General features: G+C 38.9%; 1 protein-coding gene across 2 annotated transcripts in view; it reads left to right on the plus strand.

The window, feature by feature from the left end:
- The window catches only part of mindy3 (MINDY lysine 48 deubiquitinase 3), a 135,371-nt gene that overhangs the window by 23,735 nt on the left and 93,909 nt on the right, over window positions 1–17,727 (plus strand). For both annotated transcript variants that reach the window (XM_072575820.1, XM_072575822.1), the window contains exons 8-9: window positions 9–88; window positions 14,556–14,626. In XM_072575820.1, coding sequence (XP_072431921.1) covers window positions 9–88; window positions 14,556–14,626 — 151 coding nt within the window. The remainder of the gene's footprint in view (window positions 1–8; window positions 89–14,555; window positions 14,627–17,727) is intronic.

Below are 17,727 nucleotides of genomic sequence, written 5' to 3' on the forward strand. Positions count from 1 at the left end.
TTTTTCAGCCAAAGCCTGATCAATTTACTGTTGACTGGATATGCAGTCTTGAATGTATGGGATGGTGACAGAGAATGTTCTGGAATGAGTAAGTTTTGTGTATTTGTAAAATGTATATTCGTTCCCGTTGTAGAACTGTTTAAAACTCAATTTAGCAGCCAACTCGAATCTGTTCTACTTGATTATTTTTGTTTAAACGGTGAATTCTAATTGTGATTGACAGACGCTTCTTGGATATATTCCTGAGCTACCATAATCACGTTGAGTTAGTGTACGCAGTTTATGTTTAAATACTGCTATTGTTTATTTCTAATTTAGCTCCCTCACTAACCTAGGACTAACATCAGCATGGATCAAAGTAAATGTCAGTGAAAGAAATGTCAGCAAATGCTAGTATCTTGCATTTTGGTATTGTCTTCAATGCAAAGAGCATTCAAACTTGCTTCAAATCAAAGGAGTGGAGAAAACGGATGCTGAGCAGGGGATGTATGCAATAGAATGGAAAAAGGGGTGAATTGGAGGTGTGGCAGGGTGTTAGGCAACTAAATGTTTTTTGGAAGATTGGATTTTTAGAAAACTCAGGGCTTGGAGAGATCATGAGGATGAGAGTTTTGGGATAGGTGCCTGAAGGCTTTGTTACCATATGATCACCATAGTAGATTTGTCAATCATTGAGTATTTGGAGTTCCTCATTCAGACTACTTGTATCATACTTCTATAATTTAATAAACAGCAGCCAACTTGAATGATTTCCTAATTGGCTACTTACATTTCTCCTAGCCTCCAACAAAAGAAAAGCATCATTTAAAGCTGACTCTAAAATTCTTCTTGATGGGGGGTTTTTGCAACTATTTGATAAATTTTCACATGACTGATGCTTGAAAGAGTGGTATTTCAAGATTTAAAAAGCAGGAGCTGGATAAGAAATGGCTAGCAAACAGCAGGTGTAATATTGTTGAAATCAGTTTTATTTTCTAATTTATGTCCACTACCTGGTTTCAAAAACTAATAATTGCTGTGTTACCAAATGTCTTGAGTGAGTCTCAAAATATGTTGCATGAAAGATGGAAGTGGATCGCTTTGAAGTATTTTTGTAGCATACATAAGCAGACCCAGAGTTTCCGGTGCATCTGATTGACCAGCAGATTAATAGTCCTTGACATTATACCCAGCACTGGCATGACAAGCAGTCAGCAGATTGTAAATTCCTAAGTCCAGGACAGTGTGGGGACAGTGTCTTAGTCAGAAGCTTGGGGGAGGCCTAGGCGAGTTAGAGAGAGTGGGTAGAGAGCAAGTGTGGACAGGTTGAGTGTAATGAAAGGGGCTGCCTAGGAAGTGTTCTTGGAGAAATTCCTCCGCTCCTCCATTGTAAAGGGTTGTCCCTTTACTCTGGCTGTGGCTTTGGGTCCTAATCTTTTCTACGAGAAGAAACATTTGTCGACATCAACTCTATCCAGGCCTTTCAGAATTCTAAGTTTCAATCTGATTCTGCACCCCCCCCCACCCTCTCAACATTCCATTGAATTCAGACCTAAAGTCATCAACCGCTCCTTGTATGACAAGCCGTTCATCCCTGGGATCGTTTTTGTGATCCAAAACTGTTCATCGTCTTCCACATGCAGTCTGACCAGAGTCTACAGCCTTGTACATTTCTGGTGTTGTATTCTAGCTGGCTTGAAATGAATGTTGCAATTGCATTTGCCTTCCGAACAGCCAACTGAGCTCCCATATTAACCTTAAGAGAATCTTAAAGTAGGACTCTCAAGTCCCAGTGTGTTTAAAATTTGCGAATTCTTTCCCCACTTAGAGATTGTCTGTGCCTCCTCTTCCTACCGAAGTGCATTATCTAACACTTTCCCACATGTATTCCATATTGCCAGTTCTTTTCAGACTCTCCTAGCCTGTCCAAACCCTTTTTGCAGCATCACAACTTCCTCAACACTCCCTGTCCCTCCACCTGTCTACCTGTCTTTGTTATTTGTAAACTGAGCGACAATGCCCTCCGTTCCTTCATCCAGATTGGTAATGTATAACCTGAATAGTTGTGGTCTGAACACAAACCCCTAAAGAACTTCACTAGTCATCGGCTACCAGCCTGAAAAAGACCCCTTTACATCCACTGCCTTCTGCCAGTAAGCCGATCCTCTATCCATGCCAGTTCCTTGCTCCTAACACCATGGGCTCTTCTTCAGCAGCCTTCAGTATGCCACCTTGTCAGACTCCTTCTGAAAATCAAATTAGATCACATCTGCTGGCTCTCCTTTGTCTAACTTGCTTGTTGTCTTCTCCAAGGATTATAACCAATTTGTCAGGCATCATCTCCCCTTGATGAAACCATGCTATCTTACCATGCAGTTCCAAACATGCCCAGGTTTTTCTGCTTTGCACTCTTTTTAGTATCTTTTTCATATTTTCTCTCCAATTTCTTTGTGTACATCGCCAGACAATTCTCTGTATTGAACCTTATCTGGTATCTATCCGTCTGCTCCACAACATGTCAGTGCTCTTTTGAAAATCTTTGTTTCCAAATCTCGTGTCATCCACAAAATTAGAAACTGTCTCTTGCACACTAAGTTTTAGATAATTCATGATGTGGAGGTGCCAGTGTTGCATGGACAAGGTCAGAAGTTAGACGGCACCAGGTTATTGTCCAACAGGTTTATTTGAACATTCAAGCTTTCGGAGTGTAACCTCTTCATCAACCATCCGACAAAGGGGCAATGCTCCAAAAGTTTGAGATTTCAAATAAACCTGTTAGACTATACCCTAGATAATTTATAATCCAGTGAGGTCCGTGTACCCATCTTTCTCCTGAAGTCCATGCGCAACAGTAGTTTCTTGAACCAGAAGCCTAATGAGAATGTTGTCCAATACTGATCTCGGGGGGAGCTCCATTACAAACCATCTTCCAGCCTCAACAATGCCCTTCTGTCATCAGGGTGTCAAATTCTAAACCAGTTTTGTAACCACGTTGTCCTGTCCATTGAATTGTGATAAAAGTCCCCCTTTTTATTCCATGACTTGTGCCACTTGGTAAAGAAAACTAACCTCCATTTTCTCTGTCTGCAAAACTAAACTGCCTCATTGATATGCATGAAGTACAGTGTGGGGATACCTGCATGGTCATTTTCCACTTTGTATAAGATTTGCAAGCAACGCTTAACTCTTCAACTCTATATGAAGGAAATTTGGCCTTTTCCTGGAATGTTATCCTAACACCATTCTTGGTCAATCTGGTGAGTCAAATATTCTACCAACATAAGTGTTGAAGTAGAGACTCTGGAGGATATTGCAAACTTTTCATTTTGACAGCCATCTCTCTCAAGCGGCCCTCATTGACTAAAACGTCCAACACCTGATCACCTGTATCAGTTCAGGTTTGGAGGTAACCTATAGCAATTCATGTTTGACAAAGGCCACTGCGATCCAACAATGTTCTGCTGTACAAAGCAGTTTTCCCTATTACATTACTGTACTGAGACCTGAACAGTGTAACATCCAAAAACTGGAGAAATTTGATTAATGATACTGCATCCTCCAAATTAATTGCAAGGGCTTTTGAACAAATACAGGATTGATTGACACTTTGGGAGGAGATTGGATCTATGACTGGTGTTTTAAACTATAGGCCAGTTATCTTTGTGCCTGCCATAGTGAAGATATTCAAATTGATCATCAAAGAAATTCTAGCTGTGCACTTAGAGGAAAAACTCAGTAATTGGGAAGAGTGAGCATAGTTTCACTAAAGGAAAATCATGTTAACTGAATTTATTGAACTTCTTTTGAAGGATAAACATGCACTGTGGATAAAATGGGAGTCTGCAGACATACAGTACTTGGATTTCTAGAAGGTGTTTGATAAGGTTCAGTGGTTATTGCGGAAAATAAAAGCTTAAGCATAGGGGCTAGTATATTTAACATGGATAGAAGATTCACTAACTGCCAGAAAATAAAGTACACATAAATGGTTCTTTATCTGATTTGGCAGGATATGACCAATGAAGTCCCACAGGGATCTGCAGGGCCTCAACATTTCATAATTTACACCAATGACTTGGATGAGGTGAGCGAAGGCATGCTAGCTAAATTCACAGATTACACTGAAGTAGATAGGAAAATTTGTGTCAAAAACATGAGGCTGCAGGACGCTATAGATTGAGTGAGCAAAGATTTGGCAGATGGAGTATGATATGAGAAAATGTTGAGTTGCTCATTTGGCAGGACGAATGAAAAAAATAGAATATTACTAAAAAGGCAAATGACTGCAGAAGTCTAGAAATCAGAGGGATTTGGGTGCATGAGTCTCAAAGCATTAGTGTGCAAGTACAACATATAATCAAGGAAGTTAATGGAAAGCTGTTCTTTATTTCAAAAGACATTAAATGCAAAAATAAGAATGTTATGCTTTACTTACAAAGGCATTGAAGAGACCACACCTTGAATACTGGGTTTTGTTTTAGTCTCTTTATTTAAGGAAGGATCTCAATAGTAGGAGGCTATTCAGAGATTTTCTGGATTGATATCTTGAATGAGCAAGTTGACTTAGGAAAGATTGGATAGGCTGATCTTATTTTTATGACGGCTTAGAAGAGTGAGGGGTAATTGGTTGAAGTGTATAAGATCCTGAATGGTCTTGACAAGGTGGAATTAAAAGGTTATTTTCTCTTGTGGATTATTTGGGAACATTGTTTAAAAGTAGGGTTGCATTTCTAGAATGAAGGTGAGAAGAATTTTTTTGAGGATTGTATGACTTTGAAACTCTTCCTCAAGGACATGGAACCTGGGTCTTTTTTTTGAGGTATTTTTGAAGTAGATTCTTATTAGGTAGGGGAATCAAAGGTAGATCAGGAGTTAGGTGGGAATGTGAAATTCGAACACAAACATTTTGGCCACATCTTATTGAATGGCAGAGCAGGCTCCAAGGGACAAATGGTCCACTCTGTCCCTGTTTTTATATGTTTGTAGGAGTTTCTTTTAAAATCAACTGCAAAAGAATTCAGCCAAATGTCTTGCAAAGTCAACTTGTTTTGGAAGGCGCAAATACCCTGTGAGATCCTGCTTGCTCAACTCTCAGGCCAACATTCTGGTGAGAATTTGTTATTGACACGAAAGCTCCCCCTGAAATATGGCAACACTGATCTTATGACTGTAAGCAAACTCCTCCCAGTCGTTCAAAATGAGAAATATTTCATGGAGTTACATCTTGCTTTGAGTTACAGCACTTTAAATAATGAGGCAGCAGCAGAGAAGGAATGAAAAAGAAGCAAATGGTGATTTCAGAATTCCACTTTATGGGACGTCTTGCCCCACATACCCAGAGAATTGCAAGTCAAGATAATTTTCTGTTCAGTCAATTCAAATCAGAAACTCCCAACACCAAGTAGTCATCCTTTTTGAAGCATTGGCCAACTAACAATAATTTGACCTCTAGATGGCACCAAAGGTTTTTGCTTGTGATTCACCTATGATGTTTTAGTTCAAAGACAACAGTTGACACTGCCTTTATTAGGCTAGTTCTTAAACGCATGAGCTTTCATTGCTGATTTAACTTTGATTCCAAAAGGAAAGAGCTCATGATTTTCAATTGTTTTTCCAAAAAAACCTTGTATTTTATAACACATTAGGATGATACTTAGAAATTATATTCTGCCATTTGTTTGCCTATTTCTAAGGTGTTGAGTCAGTCTTCTGCCATTTAAAATCACAAACTTTCAATAACTGCCAAATTTCAAGTTTGCAGTGGTCGGTCAAGAGCTGTTTTGCAGTCCAAGGCTGAATTGCTTTGTAACGTGTCTCAAACTTTCATATAACTTTTTAATAAAATTAAAAACTTGGAAGCATAATGATTATTAAAAAAAATTAATTCAATAGCTATCAGGAACTGGTGAACAATTATTAAAACTAAATAGTAAATTAACATTGCAAACTAATGCACTGTGTTTTGTCCCTTTTTGTTTATATTTGAATACTATATCTATTGGGGGTTGTTTGCTACAAAATTTGAAGCAGTATTGTTCCTTTATAGGATTTAATCGCATCATCCATTTTTGAATAGTTCAGTGCCTTCCATCATATATGTGTTTTAGTGTTGCTTTTGAATTGATGGTGCAAGTTCTTCAGTGATCACCTGTTTTATCAGTTTGAATATGTATTGAAGTTAAATTGGCATCTATTTGGTTACTGGATACAGTCTTCTGCTTAAGATGAGAATTAATAACAAGAAATAATTTGATGTCAGCCCTTCCACCATGTATTAACCATCTAGCTATAGTCAATCAAGGTCTTGGCTTCATGCAACATTCCTAGTAACCCTTTCCATTATTAATCAACAAATACTTTCAGAAGTCTTAAAATAAGTTGGAATTTAAAAATCATCTGTCAAGAAAAAAAGTGCTGATGAATTATGGAATTGTAGAAAGTTTATGGCACTGAAAGAGGCAACTTGATCTATAAGGTCTCCAACCACTGAAAAATGAAGCAGCTGACCTAATCCCACTTACAACATGTGTGTGTGGTAACGTGCATTTCCATATGTGGTACGTATGCAGGCACATTTTTTAAAATGAGTTGAGGATTTCTACCTCACCACTCAAGCAGAGAGATGCAGAATCTGACTCCTACCTGAATGAGAAAAGTATCGTAATTTTCAAATCTTATTACCAATCACTTTAAATTTATGCCCTCAAATCACTGACCTGCCCACGAAGATAAATAAAATACTTTATCCATGCTCATTCCTGAGAATATCTCTGTTCTGAGAAGAACAGCCCTAGCCTATCTAATCTTACCTCAACTTTTTTTCCCCCCATTGTCCTGCCAAAATCACAATTGTACATAATTATCACAATCGCAATGCGGCTAGGGATATTGTATCGAGTAACTCCACAAAGTCTATCAAGCATCTATGAGGCACAAGTCAGGAGTGTTTTGTAACACCCCACGTTTGCCTGCATGGGTGCAGCTCCAACACACTCAAGAATTTGACACCATGCAGGACAAAGCAACCAACTTGATTGGCACCATAGCCACAAACATCCACACACTCCATCACTGACACTCCATAATAGCACTGTCTATTATCTACAAGAAACATTGCAGAAGTTCTTAAAAGATCCTTAGATGATACCTTCCAAACAGATGACCACTTCCATCTGGAAGCACAAAGGCAGCAGATAGATGGGAACGCTGTGACCTGCAAGTTCCCCTCCAAACCACTCCCGATCCCAACTTGGAAATATATTCATAGAATCCCTACAGTGTATAAACAGTCCATTTGGCCCAACAAATCCACGTCAACTTTCTGAAGAAGAGCATCCCCACCCGGACTCACCCGCTCTGTCCTATCCCTGTAACCTTGCATTTCCCATGGCTACTCCACCCAGTCTACATATCCCTGGACAGTAAAGGGCAATTTAGCACAGCCAATCCATCTAGCCTGCACATCTTTGGACTGTGCATGAAAGGAAACTAAGGACACTAAGGAAAAGCACACACAGGAGGAGAATGTGCAAACTCCACACAGACTGTCGCCAAGGCTGGAATTGAACCCGGGTCCCTGGTGCTGTGAGGCAGCAATGCTAACCACTGTACCGCCCATCAGTTGCTATGTCAAAATCCTAGGATTCCCTCCCTAAGGGCAATATGACTTTATGGATTGCAGCAGTTCAAGATGACAGTTCATCATCACCTTCTCAAAGGCAACTAGAGACAGGCAGTAAATGTTGGCCAGCCAACAAGATCCACGTGTCATGAGTTAATAAAGAGCACAAATCTGTTCTTTAATGAGGTGACCAGAACTGCACAAACTATTCAGGTTGTGGAATAAATACACAGTCCAAGCATAGCATCCCTACTATTCTGTATCATGATTAATAATGGAAAGCATACCGCCTGATGCCCTGACCACTTTATTGACCTGCAGAGGTCTGTGGATATTGACTTCAAGGTCCCTAACTTGCTCTACTCAGCCATACTTGTGTATCCCTTTATCTTGTTTGGTCTCCCTAAATGCATGACCTCCTACTTCTCCTGTTTTGAATTCCATTTGCTACTTTTCTGCCCAGCTGATCCATCTTCACTATCAGCCGCATGTCAAGATTTTGCCAGCTGCTGACTACTTGGTCATAACTTTTACATCCCGATCATTAATAGTACCACAAAATGCTGGGGACCTCATACTGATCCTTGCTGAATTCTACTAGAAATAGCTTTCCAGTCATAAACACACATGTTAACAATTACTATTTGTTTCTTGCCATTGAACCATATATGTATTCAGCATGCTACATTTCCCTGGATCCCAAGGATTTTTATTTAATCCAGTGTGTCCTATGGGACTTTGTCAAAAGCCTTGCTGAGATCCATGTTGACCACATCAACTACACTACCCTCATCAATCTACCTGCTCATTTCCTAAAACTGTTCAATCAGTTTAGACTGATGGCAGTCTTTCTGTAACAACAGATCCATGTTAACCATCCTTAATCTTTGCTTTTCTAAGTAACAGTTTATCCTGTATCTCAGAATTGATTTTACATTTGCCCACCACTCTGTAGTTTGACAGATTTATAATATTCAGTCAATAACCTTATTCCCTTTTAAAAGAAAGATGCAACATCAGCAATCTTTCAGTACCACACTAGTAACTAATATAAATAAACTTTTCACTCTTTTCTCACTGGCTTCTTTTAATGTGCAGTATGTTTCATCATGTATTGGTGATTTATCCATTTCAAGGTGCTAATTCTATTAATAATTCCTCTTTTTATCATGTGAATACAACACATTCCTCCTCAATTGCATTATTAGCATCAGAACCTTCTTTTGTGAAGACAGATGTAAAGTATGCCTTGAGAGCCATGAAAACATCATCTGCCTCTCTATACTGGTTACTTTTATGGGCCCTATTGTTTTTCTTAGTATATTGATAACACCTTTGCAGTCACCTTGCTTTTGCTGGTCAATATTTTTTCATGTCCTTTCTGTGCTTATGTATCTTCCGTTTTTGATTTCATCCCTCCAATTTTTGTACTCCTCTTGGCTTTCTGCAGTATTGTTTTCTGTCAGATCTGAGCTTTCTTTTTCTGCCTTATTTTGACATTCCTGACATTCAGTAAACTTGATCATCTGATCCTTTGGTTACACTGAATCGTTGAATCTCCCCTTTGAATACCTCCCATTGTGTTTTCAAATAGTTGTTTTCAATCCATTTTTACTAAATCCCTCCACTTACTAAAATCTTGCCCACATTTAGAGCTCTGGCTCTGTTCTATCTTCTTTTTCCATAATTTCCACTTTAGTATATTGCTCGTCTATTGCTGCTCCTTCCACGTGCCCAGCTTCTTTTCCTAAAGTTGATGTCTGGAACATATTGGACTTGTTACACACTGGTCAAAAAAAAAGCAATGATGAATATACCTCAAGAATTCTGTCTCTACTCTGTTTGCACTAAAACTATCCTTAGTTGATACTATGGAAGTTAAAAATCCTTAATATTATTACTATGATATTTTTTGTAATTTTGAGATTTGCTTGCACACTTGTTCTTCCTTCTGATACAGAGGTTCTATAGTTTGGTCCCAAGAGACTTTTTTTATTTGTTCCTTAGCTCAACAGATGATGGTTGAGTATATTGTTGTGAGGTTATTAATTCAGAGAGCCAGACAATGTTCTGGGGATTGAGTTTGCATCCACTATGGCCGGTATGGCATTTGAATTTAGATTCAAAAATCTAGAATTAAGTGTCTGGTGGTTGACTGACTGGAAAAAAACATCTGGTTCACTAATATCTTTAAGGGAAGAAAACTTCCATCCTTAGCTGGTCTGGCCAATGTGCAACTGCTGGTACACTGCGTCATGATTGCTCAGAGGGCAGTTAAGAGCCAATTTGAAGGTGGGCAATTAATGCTGCCCTGACCAGCAATACCCACATCCTGTGAATGAATAAAACACACCCATCTGTCCTCGCCTGATCCTTTTTAATGTGTCATCCCTCCTGTCTACGATTTTTAAAAAAATTTACCTTTTCCTTTTTTTAATCGCCTTCATTTTACCTTGAATTAAAAAAGTGTGCGACTAAAGTGAGAATGACTAAAGAATTCTAAGCTGCAGAGGGATGTAGTGAATGACAAAACGTTTGTGTCTAGGTGCACTGCAAAATTACAAAGACTCATGGAATGCCATTCTTTATTTTAAGGGGAATTGAACTTTAAAAGTAAGGAACTTATTAATTCAGTTACAGATTGTCTGTCTCGTGAAGAGAGGTTAGACAAAATGGGCTTGTTTTCACTGGAGTTTAGAAGAGTTTGGGATGATTTGATTGAGATGTATAAGCTCCTGAATGGGCTTGACGAGGTGGATATTTCCACTTATGAGTAAGTCCTGAGCCAGAAATGTTGTTTTAAAATTAGGGGTCATCCTAGTAGGACAGAGTTGAGAATGTTTTTTGAGGGTTGTGTTTCTTTGGAACTCTGAGAATGTGTTGCTGGAAAAGCACAGCAGGTCAGGCAGCATCCAAGGAGCAGGAAAATCAACGATACGGGCCTGAGCCCTTCATCAGGAATGAAGGGCTCCGGCCCGAACTGTCAATTTTCCTGCTCCTCGGATGCTGCCTGACCTGCTGTGCTTTTCCAGCAACACACACTCCACTTTGATCTCCAGCATCTGCAGACCTCATTGTCTCCTACGTTTGGAACTCTGCCTGAGGCAGTAGGGGTGGATCACTTGATTATTTTTAGAATGAATGCATAGACATAGGCGTAGTGGCTCAGTGGTTAGCACTGCTGCTTCACAGTTGCCAGGGTCCCAGCCGCAGCCGGCTGTCTGTTTGGAGTTTGCACATTCTCCCCGTGTCTGTGAGAGATTCCCCCAGGGTGTTCCAGTTTCCTCCCACCGTCCAAAGATGTGCAGGGTTATGGGAATAGAGACCCCTCTTCATAAAATCCCTCTTCAGGGATTCTAAGATTCTATAAGACTGGAATCAAATGTTATTGGTGTAGGTGAGAACATGGAAATTAATGCAAAGAAAACGGCCATAAGCTTATTAAATGGCAAAGTAGATTTTTAGGGTCAAATGCCCTTCTCCCAATTTGCATGTTTATTCAACATTCCATTTTCTTTCCCTGTTTGCTATACCTGAATATTAACATTGCGATTCGTATACCGGGGCCCCTTAATCCTTCTACTGTGCAGTTGTGCAATGCCTGTCTCCATTTAAACCATAACACTTCTCCAGTTTGGCAGGGAGAATAATCAACTTCACATTTCCCACATTATACTCCTCCAGCCAATTTTTTGCCCATTCACTTAACCTATCTATGTCCCTTTGCAGACTGTCTTCTTGACAGCTGACTTTCCTGACGAACTTTGCATCTTCATCACATTTAACTACTATGCCAATCAATGTAAGTCATTAATGTGGATCTATTGTTGCAACTGCAGCACTGGTTCCAGTGGCTCTCCACTAGATAACTTTTTCCAAGTTAATGTGTTAGCCCTGCACTGGGAGCACTTATTTTGTGAAGTAACCTTTATGGCACCGTTATTGAATGCCCTTTGAAGTCACAAGTGCACCACATCTACTTATTCAACTTTATTCATGTTGCTTGTTACTTTCTCAAATAACAACTAATCACTCTTTCCTATTCACAACATGCCTAACTGCATTCTGCTTTTCTAAATATCCTGCTATTACCTCTGAAGTTTCATGATATTTTTATTTAGAAACTTGAGCTACAAACATACAAATTAGGAGAAAGCGTAGACCACTCATCCTTTTGAGTGTTGTCAGCCATTCAATAAGGTCATGACTGATCTGATTTTAACATCAAGTCCAAATTCCTGCGACTTTTAATAGCCTTTGTCCTCATACTTATGGAGAAGCTATCTACCTTTGCCATAAAATATTCAGACTTTTATAGGTAGGATATTATCAAGCTGGAGAGGGTTCAGAAGAGATTAACCAGGATGTTGTCAGGTATTGAATGTTTGAGTTATACAGAAAGGCTGGGCAAGCTGAGACTTTTTTTCACTGGAGCATAGGAGGTTGACAGGTGATATGATGAAAGGTATAGATAGAGTTGATGGTAATTGTCTTTTCCCCAAGATGGGGTATTCCAAGACTGGGGGTACGTTTTTAAGGTAAGAGGAGAAGGATTTACAAAAGACATGAAGGGTAAGGTTTTTTACATTGATAGTAGTTCATGTGTGGAATGAACTTTGAGGAAGTGGTAGATGCAGGTGCAGTTATAGTGTTTAAATGACATTTGGTTGGATACATGAATAGGAAAGGTTTGGAGGGATATGGGCCAGGAGCAAGCAGGTGGGTCTAGTTTGGTTTGAGATTATGTTTAGCATGGATTGGTTGGACTAAAGGGTCTGTTTCTGTGACTATGACTTTGCCTCCATCCCTTTTGAGGAAGAGAGTTCTGAGCCCATTGGCCTTCTGAGACGCAACACTTTTCTGATCTCCGTCTTAAATGGGAGATTGTTAAACAGTCGCTTCCATTTCCAGATTATTTTACTGGGGTAAAATTGACTCCAAATCCTCCTTGTCAAGTTTCCTTGTGTATGTTTTCATTAATGTCTAAAGGTACCATGTATAAGTTTAAATCTGACTATTCTATATTGTGTGATAAGGGAAGAAATGCATTTTATTTTATTTATTCTCAGACTGTTTGAAGTTTGAATGCATTTTTAATTGGGGTTTTCAGTCTGGACTGCCCCTGAGATGAACACTTCATGTCATTAGGAAGCACAGGTTAGAAGGAAAAAAATCTTTTGCTGTGTGACCAATGTCTAGTATCACAAGAAGCTCTTACTATCCAAAAGAAGATCAGATGGGCCAATGGGCCAAGGAGTAGCAGGTGGAGTTTAATCTAGATAATGAGGTGCTGCATTTTGGTAGGGCAAATCAGGACAGACCATAAACATTTCATGCTAAGGACCTGGGGAGTGTTGCCAAACTAAGAGATCTTGAAGAGCAGGTTGATAATTCCTTGAAAATAGATTCACAAGTAGAAAAGGTAATGAAGAAGGTGTTTGGTATACTTGTCCTTTATTGGTCAGAGTATTGAGTGCAGGAGTTAGGAGGTCAAGTTGCAGCTGTACAGGACGTTGGTAAGGCCAATTTTGGAATACTGTGTTAAATCCTTGTCTCCCTGCTAAATGAAAGTTGTTGTGAAACTTGAAAGGGTTCAGAAAAGATTTACAAGGATGTCACCAGAGTTGGAGGGTTTGAGCTATAGGGAGAGGCTAAACTGACTGGGGCTATTTTCCTGGAGTGTGGAACCTGAGGGGTGACCTCAGACATTTATAAAGTTATGAACATGAAGAGGGTGAGCAGTTAAGTCTTTTCCATAAGGTAGGGGAGTCCAAAACTACAGGGCAGAGGTTTAAACTGACAGGGGAAAGATTTAAAAGGGACCTAGGGGGCAACTTTTTCTTGCAGAGGATAGTGCGTGTATGGAATGAACTGCCAGAGGAAGTGGTGGAGGTTGGTATAATTATAACATTTAAAAGGCATCTGGATGTGTACATGAATAGGAAGGGTTTAGAGGAATATGGGCCAAATGCTAGCAAATAAGTCCAGATTAGTTTAGGATATCTGGTTAGCACAGACGAGTTGGACTGCAGGATCTATATACTTGCTGTACATCAATGACTCTTAAGAGCCATTATGTGCAGGTTCAGTCAGACCATAATGGTCATTAGTTTGACATTCGGGGCGGTTGGAAAAAGTCTTGACTACGATAAGAGAAAATTATCCAGAGAAAAGTCAAGTCTGTGCCTCTATCGATAATAAACAGTGGAAGTTAAAATAATCTATCAAGACGACTCACCAGAAAACTGCTAGATGATCTGGGAAACCATGTTTTCTGTGGAAGTGCTTGAAAGTCAGTCAGAAGAGAGCTCCAGACACAAACCATCCGAATACCAAATATGAAAGTGGAGACAAGATGATCCTTGAATATTTGTAAGATGGTTGTTGAGGTTAAAAAGATTGAATGCTATTTCTGATATTTGTAGTAAGACTATTTCGGCTATTTGTATAATATATAACTTTTTTTAAAAAAACTTGTGTGGAGTAATTTTGTTTTCTTGTGAATTCTTTCAGTGACTGACCACAGCAAATAAAGTAGTGCAAATAAAATTTGTGATCTGTCTAGTTAGATTTCAAATTAGGATCTGACTTATCATTATGTTCGATCAGCTGAGACAATAATATTTCTTTGATACTGCATTTTAGAACTTTCCCTACATTGGATTTTCAGCTCGCTGGTCTATAATTTCCTGCTTTCTATTTCCTTGCATTTTGACATTTTCCAAAATGTTAGGATCTTATACAAAGTGACAGCAAACATCAGTAATTTGTTCTTTTAAACAATTGGTTAGACTGTATTTCTAGGTCTTAATCCTGTTCTAATACTCAAAACCATTTAGATGTTTTTGGTTTTTAATATTTTTATTTGAAATAGCTATTTGAAAGTTGAATGCTATTTTTAGTTTAAGACAAACTATTGTCTCTAAATTCTAGGTATTATAATTCTTTATTTCAGAACTCCATGGGATAAGAAATCAATCTACTGTAGGTTTTCTGACGTTAATGGAGTCCTTACGCTATTGCAAGGTAAGGTAGATTAGAGTGCAGAAGTAATTTTGGCACAATTGAAAATTATTGCTTGTGTTTAAAGCTAACTTTTTTTTTAAGCACAGCACCAATGAAATGCTGAATAATTACTTTATTAGCTTCTGTCAGACCTGATCTAACAACTTTGTGCTGTTACCAATAAATCCAAACAGAAATCCAGACTGTGTTACATGGCAATCTTAACTTTTTGCTTTGGTAAAATTAAATCCATTCTTAAGAACGCTTCAGTTTTTTAAAAAAATGATTTAAGAACATTGTAATCTGCAAAATCTCATTTAGATATCAACTTGTGTAAGACTTGCATTTAATTCAAAATGCAAAAACTGTTGAGGCAAAAATCATTCAAAAACTCAACCATTGGAAAATTCTGGAATTTCCAATTTTTAAAACACCACTTCAAAAACTGCTGTATAAAATTTAATTTTTAATTCATGTAAGGAATGTGATTTTTGTTGGATGGGCCAGCATTTGTTGCCCATCAGTAATTGACCTGGAGAACATGAAGGTGAAAGCTTAGTGCTTGGCCTCTGTCCACTCAAGCAAACATTGTCTCCAACCTGCAACTTGACAATAGTCCGGCTGCTGTTGTTTCTCATCTGTGGGCAATGCAGGTTGAGCAGTTTCCTGTTTGTCCTGTAGTTTAGTTCACACCAATAGAAATCTTCGCTGATACGTTGCAGCAAAGAACTTGGAGAAGAGTGCTATTACAATGACACTGTAGTGCTTGATCTCAATTTGTATATTCTTGGTCTGTGCTGGATAAATGGGTGAAGATCTGGTTAAGCAGCAATTTACTTGTATTTCTAATCTGTATTTATTTCATACAAAGTAGACTCCAAGTTGACAAACCCAACAAAGACTAGGTGACCATTTTGTGGACCATCCCTGCTCTTTATTAACAATTATCTTGACCTTCCAGCTGCTCACCTGTTTCAGTATACCATTTTGCCCTCATGATATTTCTGTCCTCGGCTTTCTGTAGTTTTCCACCAAAGCCCAGCATATGCTGGTGGGACAGCACCTCATTTTCCACTTAGGCACTTTATAGCCTTCAGGACTCCATATTGATCTTACAGCCTCAGACCGTGAGCACTGTCCTCCGTTTTTATTCATCGCAATACTTTTGTGCAGATTTTCTGTCAGCGAAGATGACCATGTTTTCTACTTTAATACCTACCGTTAACATCTATTCTTTATCAATATACTATGTCTACTAGATTAGCAGAGCCTTTATCTTTGCTCTGGGCGTGCTTGCCATCTGTTTGGTTTGCTGCTGTTCCCACTTTGTCAACTGCATAAAGGCCACCAGTTTCCAACCCCCTTTTTAGTTTTGAAAAAGTCATATTGGATTTGAAATATTAATATTATTTGTTTCTTAACAGACATTGCCAGACTACCAGCACTTATTCTGCAGCACTTTGATTTGAATAGAACTCCTTTTTCACCTAAACTGTTGCTTCTCAGGTTGACGTATATGCTCTATGTATTGTTTCTGGGTTAGGCTGAACCAAAGAGTCATTACTCAAATTATCAAGAGTTTTATCCCATCGCATTGTTTCGAATGAATTTTGAAAAGGCATTTGTAATAGTAGTTCAAAATAGTGCTCTCTTTCGATTTTGGCCTGTATTCAAAAAGCTACTAATGGAGTGGGCCAGACCACTTTCTATAAATCTGGGGGGCTTTTTGTAATTTTTGAAAATCAAAGCAATTATTGTCCAGTGACTGCTGATGGTTAAGAATGGGAGATGTTAATTTCCAACTTCTAAGAGCATATGCGAAAAGCTTGAAATCATCCAGGATTGGCTCCCTGTTCATCAAGTTAAACAATCAATATTTCCATCACCAAAAATAGTAGTGTATATCATCTACAAGACTACTTCTAATGTCATGGCCTCTGCCACCTAGAAGAAACTACTTTGTATGTTGTTTATTTGGATGACATGAAGCTTAAATTTCTTGCCTGGTTAATGATCAGCAGAGGGACAGGAACATTCTCACATGCAAGTTCCCCTCCATGCCACACTCCATCCTGCCATTAATCTATCCTGCCATTCTTTCACTGTCATTTTGTTAAGATCCTGGATCTCCCTTCCCAGCAGCACTGGGGATGTACCGAACTCCTATAGACTGCAGTGGTTCAAGAAAGTGACTTAATTCTTTCTTTTCCAGAACAATTAAGGATTGACAATAAGTACTGGCCTTGTCAGCAATGCCCACATCCCATGAGTGAAGTAAAAAGAAAGGGATGGTCACTGACTACCCTCAATCTTATGTAGTTGATTTTACATGACCAAGTTGTGTTTGGAGAGTATGGTGAGAGAAGAGATTAAACACTGTTTCAGCATGTCTAGCCTCTTATCCCTTGTGTTCGGAATTTAACTAGGAAGAAGAAATTAAGATAAAAACAGAAGAACAAGTACACTTAATACTTGCCCAGAGGATTTGAGACCAATGGTGATGGCTGAAAAGTCATTGCAAAATCCTTTGTCAGTTCTTTATGAACAGTCAGACTTGGATACTGTAATGCTCAAGTGTTCTAATGACTCCTACTCAGAATATGAGGCCATGCATGGAACCAGGCAGGGAACTAAAAAGAAAACAGTAATCATCAGATTGATTCTCCTGCTCATGTTTGTTTTGCTATGTTCTTTTACTTTCTCATTGATGGGGCAGTTGGAATTACTCTGGCGTCTGTTTTCAGTTAGTGTTCGCCGGTTCTAATGGACACTGGATTTTTGAGATTGACTAGCACCTCTGAACGTAAAAACAATGACTGCAGATGCTGGAAACCAGATTCTGGATTAGTGGTGCTGGAAGAGCACAGCAGTTCAGGCAGCATCCGAGGAGCAGTAAAATCGACGTTTCGGGCAAAAGGAATCATCAGGAATAAAGGCATCTCTGAATTTGTGTTCATTTTGGAAAGCATTAGCTACATATCTCCTTCATAATACTTTGTGTATGTCATTTATTTGGATGACATTAAGCTCAAGTTACTTGCCTGGTTAATCTCAATTAACCTCTTGTAAAGACTACTTGGTGTTGTAAATGGTGTGGTCATTGTTTCAGCATGGGTGTATTG

The sequence above is a fragment of the Chiloscyllium punctatum genome, chromosome 8 (genome assembly GCF_047496795.1).
Source record: "Chiloscyllium punctatum isolate Juve2018m chromosome 8, sChiPun1.3, whole genome shotgun sequence".
In the NCBI taxonomy this organism is placed as follows: domain Eukaryota; kingdom Metazoa; phylum Chordata; class Chondrichthyes; order Orectolobiformes; family Hemiscylliidae; genus Chiloscyllium; species Chiloscyllium punctatum.